The 6000-nt window shown below is 36.9% G+C and overlaps 1 protein-coding gene across 3 annotated transcripts in view; it reads left to right on the forward strand.

Annotated features, from left to right (window-relative positions):
- ACVR2A (activin A receptor type 2A) overlaps nucleotides 1-5340 on the forward strand; it is a 112550-nt gene extending 107210 nt beyond the window's left edge. For all 3 annotated transcript variants that reach the window (XM_007061789.4, XM_037912318.2, XM_037912319.2), the window contains one exon: nucleotides 1430-5340. In XM_007061789.4, coding sequence (XP_007061851.2) covers nucleotides 1430-1624 — 195 coding nt within the window. In that variant the 3' untranslated portion in view covers nucleotides 1625-5340. The remainder of the gene's footprint in view (nucleotides 1-1429) is intronic.
- The last annotated feature ends 660 nt before the right edge of the window (nucleotides 5341-6000 follow it).

The raw sequence follows: 6000 nt of genomic DNA on the forward strand, positions 1-6000 counted from the left end.
AGGTAGGAAGAATGAATTGCCTGCATTTGGGTTTGGGCTAGATGTTGAGTGATGCCACTACTTTTGGAAAAAGCAGCATGTCATTTTCAGAATTCTGACTATTTTTTTTGTCTCCTCTAAAAATCAGCACCTCTCACAGCATGCTTCTCCCTAATAGCAGGCTAGGGTATTAACTCCATGATGACTTGAAAAGTAAGCATGCATCCACTGTCTGACTACTAATACCCTGGCTTGAACCCTTATTTTCCTTGGAGTTATTTCGTTCAAATTTTGAACAGGACCAGTAGTTCTTAGAGATCTCATGATATTTTAAGATGGCAAAGTTGCTATATATATTGAGGAAAATCAATCATTCTGTACTCAGGGCAGGGTTTAAGTGCTTTGATGTGAATAAGGCATGGACAAACCTCAGTTCTGGCATTTCCAAACTTCTGAGTTCTTGACTTTGCCATCCTTAACATTCTTTTAGTTAGCTTTCTTCATGTAATGTCCTGAAAAAACCAAATGTGATCATGCAGAACCATATTAACCTCAGCATAGTTCATCAGCAGACTTAGGACCTTTAGATTCATAGCACAGATCTCCTGGCACCTTAGCTGAGAGTAAGTTGTAGCCGGACTAGGTTCTTACCCTCTGTTCCAGCCGCTACAGGAGGATGAAACAAACACTTTTGTCAGTGGACGTCGCAGCGATTTGCTAGACAGCATGGAAATGTTGAGACTCTGGTATCCTAGACTCTGTTTCAGATTCTGGAGAAGTTTAAGTGATTACAAGACTGTTCCACCCAGTCATCTTTCTACACTTGTGCCCTCCTTCTGGTCTGTGTCCTAGCCTTCTCAACCCTCTGCATTCCATTTAGGTTGGTTACTTCTCCATGCTGCTCCAGCAAGCGTATTGAGAGCATGGGAGAAACAATCTCTTTGCACTGTTTTGGTATCACAGCAGCTCTCAGGCTGCAGGAATTGGAGGAAAAGTCCTGCTTAGTCACTGTGTGAGGATGGTTCATGTGCTGTCCATTTGACATATAGGAGCTGTGAGGGGATGGAGCATAGTCAGTGCAGACAGTCTTTGTTAGAGGCTTACAATGAAATTCACCAAACTTCTGCTGAACATGTGTGACCCCCCCCCCTTGCCCAATTTAAGTACCTGCTTCAAAACATGGAGGTGCTAGAACCTCTCAGATGTAAGATTTATTCAACATGGACAAATCAACATATTTTGCCTAACTTCAGTCTGAATCAGTTGAACTGATTTAGCTGAAACATTCTGGCAAAAAAAAAAAAAATCTGAGGCAGACAACTGGCATAGAAAATTTCAGCTTGAGTGGTTTAAGTTTGGTAAAATTATAACCAACTGAAAACAGGGTCTTATAATGAAAGTATAAGGCAACCAGTTACCAGCTCCACTTATATATTACTTTTTCTTTTAGGGAATGGCAATGCTCTGTGAAACAATAGAAGAATGTTGGGATCATGATGCAGAAGCCAGGTTATCAGCTGGTTGCGTAGAAGAACGGATTATTCAGATGCAAAGACTGACTAATATTATAACAACAGAGGACATTGTGACAGTGGTCACAATGGTGACAAACGTTGACTTTCCTCCCAAAGAATCCAGTCTATGATAGTTGCACTGGTTGTGTGTTCTGACCAACAGGACTCTGAACTGGAGCTGCTAAAGCTAATGAGACTGCTTACAGTTGTTACTTTCTGTGTGAAAAGAGGAATGGTAAGTTTTTTTGGGAATGTCAATAAGGAGACTTTTTTTCCAAACATGAATACATGAGACTCTACTGCATTCCCGTCCTGAAGGACATTGACCTGAGAAGTGGCAAAATGTTAAGGAACTTAAATAAATGAAGAATATGGACCTATCTGGGCTAATCAAGTGTTTTAAAAACTGACATCAGATTTCTTAATATCTGTCAGAAGAGACTAATTCCTTAAATGAACTACTGCTATTTTTTTTAAATCAAACATTTCATTTCAGATTTAAAAAAAGGGTAACTTGTTTTTATTGCATTTGCTGTTGTGTTTATATAAATGACTATTGTAATGCCAATATGACACAGCTTGTGAATGTTTAGTGTGCTGCTGTTATATGTACATAAACAAAAGTAATCAAGTGGGATATAGCAAAGAGGCTTCCAAGCATTACTTCAACCTCCCTCAACAAGGTATACCTCAGTTCCACGTCTGCTAAATTATGAGATTGACAACACTAACAATTTGAATAATAAATTGATCCATGTTTTGTAAATGCTGTATTACAAATTCACTGTTATTTAAAAAAGGGTAAGCTATGCTTCATGCCAAGAGTAAATGGCCATTCCTAAAGCAGTGTTTTTAGCCCTTTCTTGTGCTAGCTTGTGTATAAAAGTGCTGGGTTTGAAACAAAACTTTCTTCCTGTTTTAGTTTAAAGCTTTTATCTCACATTCAGTTCCCAAAATAGTGCATACATTTTATTTTTACTAAGTACTATTTAGGTTTGCTGTGTCTGAGGAATATTTGAAAATTTAAGCATGACTTTTTTTTTAATTTTATGTGAGCTATGACACTGGAAAGCTCTTAATTCTTATTCTTTCTAAAGAAGGCTTTTTCCTATTTATGTATGTAAAAAGTTCTGCATAGTGTATTTTGTTTCACTAACAGTGTGCAGTGTGTTCTGTATCACTGTTTCAGGATCACCTCAGGAAGCTTAATTACCCAGAACTCCTCACTCTCTCTGCTTTGAGATTTGCAACTTCTCTACACTTAAGCTTGGTGCCATCTTGTTAGAGTGATATTTGATGTCTGTGATGCATAGGTTCATCCTGGAGTGATGTTAAAAATGATAGCTACAGACTTCCGATGTAACTGCTTAAAAATATTCAGGGATAACTTTAGTTATTATGCTATAATTTCAAATATGCAATGACTATTTAGAGGTAACGAATACCAACATAGGTAGCACAGTCTAGCAAAAAATAATAATAAAATTGCTTTCACAGCTGACTCCAACATTATTTTAGGATTTAGGAGATCATGCCTTATATACTATGTAACATAAAAAACCTGAATTGACCGTAGGTGCCAAAGTCTTTTCAAAATTAATATTACGCTAGTTATTTGATCCTTTACATTTATACAGATCAAAGTAAAAAATTTAACTTTCTAAAATACTCAAGTACTGAACCAACAATAGGCAGTATTATGCTATGTATTTTGTCAGATCATTTTTTTTAAATCATGCATTAGATTTTTAAGGACGTTTTTAATGTCACAATCAGGAGCTCACTGTGAATGTTATCTTTAAACAGTTATTTGTAAAACCACAGAATACACTCAATTTTACATATATGCACTTAATCTCTGGGAACAATAAAATTATTTATAAACAAGATCTAGGTCACCATATTCTAAGCAGGGAGGGGGAAGAAGGGTAATAGCAACGTTGTTCATGCGTAACATACCACTCAATACTGCTCTGCTTGCTGTTTGTCACTCTTATTCCTAGGGTTTCATGGTAGCCATAAGAATCCCTGCTTTAATGGGTTATTGGTACTGGTAGGGCAACTTGCTCATTTTGTTTATAAAACAAACTATTCATGCACCCATTTTCTTGATCTGGATTTTTATTTTGCTTCCACCTTCAGTGCAGGGATAAAATATCTTAAACATACATCAAGTGATCATGGCTAAAGAGATTAGAACAAAACCAGTCATATTTTACTGAAAAACTTGTATTGCTCTTTGAAGTTTAAACCCCAACACTGGCAAAAGTAGAAGGAACAGCATGGATGATAAAAGGATCAGTTATTCAAGACTCAATGCAGAAGTCATACCTAGCTATGGACATGTCAGTGTGTACTGCCTCCATGCATGATCCTTGAACTTCTGTTGGTATGGGCCCTGGTGGCCAGGCTGTTTGGGGGCTCCTTGGTGTTGCTAGTGCACTTTGTGTTTGCAAGTGATGTAGGTGAATCGCAAAGCCTGACAATTTAATGGGATGATATTTATTTTCATAGAAATCCCCACAGGTGTGAATATTGTACTAACTGTATTTTCTGATGTTTCTTTTTAACAGCATAGTATAGTATCACACTGAAAAGGATGTTCATGGTAAAAGTGTTTTTATAATTGGTGAAATAACTAAACTTTCGTGAGCTGTTCTTATACATAAGACTTCTGTTTTGCAGGGCATTTTAACCTATGTGTGTTCCACTTATAGTACAGTAAATATAGATGTAAGTTAAAATGCTTGAGCCAGACTCATGAATGAGGATAAGAATAAATAAGAACTAAGCTAGTGAAAATATTCTGGCATTACTTACTAGCAGAAGTAGTGCCCATTGTCCCTCTTTGTACTTACAGCATGTGTGGTGGTGTATATGTACATGTATGGTCTATTCCAGTGGTTCACCCTGTATTTTGGCTTGTGAAGAAAAGTCAGTCCCTTGGCTCTAACTTCCGACTTGTTGGCTTTGCCTGTCTATTTAAATGATTGCTATATAACTGCCACAGGACTGATGGATTAGCCAGTTTTTGGCTTTACTGGAAGTCCAAGCCCTGCATTTTTTTTTAAGTTTGTGTTAGCTACAAGGAAATTTTTATATCACACGATGCATGACTACTTTGTACACCTACTACTACATGTACCTTAGCATTTCAGAAGAAACTGTCTCAGTTCTTGGAGTTCCTGAACTAGCACTGTCAGTCATGGTGACATTCTGAAACTATAAATCAGGATTGAAATTCACCACTTTCTATCTTCTATTTGAAATAGCAAAATTCATGTAGAGTAGCTTTTAAAGAGTCTTGGAATTCCAGCTAAAATGTAAGCAGAAACAGGAGTGAATATTCCTTGTTCATACTAAGTTTCAACAGAATTGCTGATTGTAGTTTAACAAGTGGGATTACCAGTTTGACTGATCTTTTTCCAATTTCTCTTTTTAACTTCTAATGCATTTATTTTTATTAGGAACATTTGGTACAAAGTGCAGAAAGCTATATGCAGTTTATGGGCAAAATGATACAAGTAGCATCCTTGATGGAACATCATTTACCTCAGATATTCAACCAGCAGTACTTTTTTTTTTTAAAGCAGTCTCAGTTCATATATTATTCGTTACCTCTCAAGATATTGGTAAGCAATTATTTTAGCTTTACTCTCTGTATTTGTCTGTTTTGGGCACAGGTTGTTGTACTACTGTCAGATTATACTTGCTATTTTTCTGCAAGTATCAAAAACAAAAACTACAGCCCAGGATAAAAGTGATTGTTAAATATTGTACAAATAAAACATGTATGCTCTTTCTGCCCCACCCCAAAAGTTAAATAAAAAAATAAGTGACTACTGTATGACTTGCATATGCCTTTTTTCAACTTTTCATATCTTCTCTAGGAAAAAAAATCTAGGTAGCATTTTGTGTTGACACTTCACCTTCAGAAACCTTGCAGCTTGAAAAAGGTTAAAAAGGAAGGAAAACCTCTTCTCCCCCTTTTTTTGCAACATTACAATGGAGAAGTGGAGCAGAGGCAGACTCTTATCTCTTGCATTTCTGATATAGAAGGTAATCATTCCCATGCATTAGTTGCCATTCTTTCCTGACAGGAAGGATGAGGGGGAACTGTGGTTAACAAATATCCTGGTAGAATTCACTTCAGACTGCTCCAGAAGACTGCTAGGCATTTTTTCTCCTGCATGAGTAAGAGCTGAGTTCCAGAACTGAACCCAAGTATTGTGTATATAAGTGAAGAGCACTTGTCCTAGGATGGTAGGTCAGCAGAAAGTAGGTAATACCTTTTACTACAGTTGCTTTTGATATTCTTTGATTATACCTTTCTATCCACAAACTTGGGTTTTACTGCCCCTCCCCAGATAGGCAGCAACAATAAAAAAAAAACACCAAAGAACTGTGTTTCTTTCAAGAGGCAACTTCTGATATGGTACCCTTCCATCAGCCTAAACCAGCTGGAAAAGGTAAGTGTCTTATGTACCACCTGACAATTGTTTATCAC

Source organism: Chelonia mydas, chromosome 11, assembly GCF_015237465.2.
Source record: "Chelonia mydas isolate rCheMyd1 chromosome 11, rCheMyd1.pri.v2, whole genome shotgun sequence".
Lineage (NCBI taxonomy): Eukaryota > Metazoa > Chordata > Testudines > Cheloniidae > Chelonia > Chelonia mydas.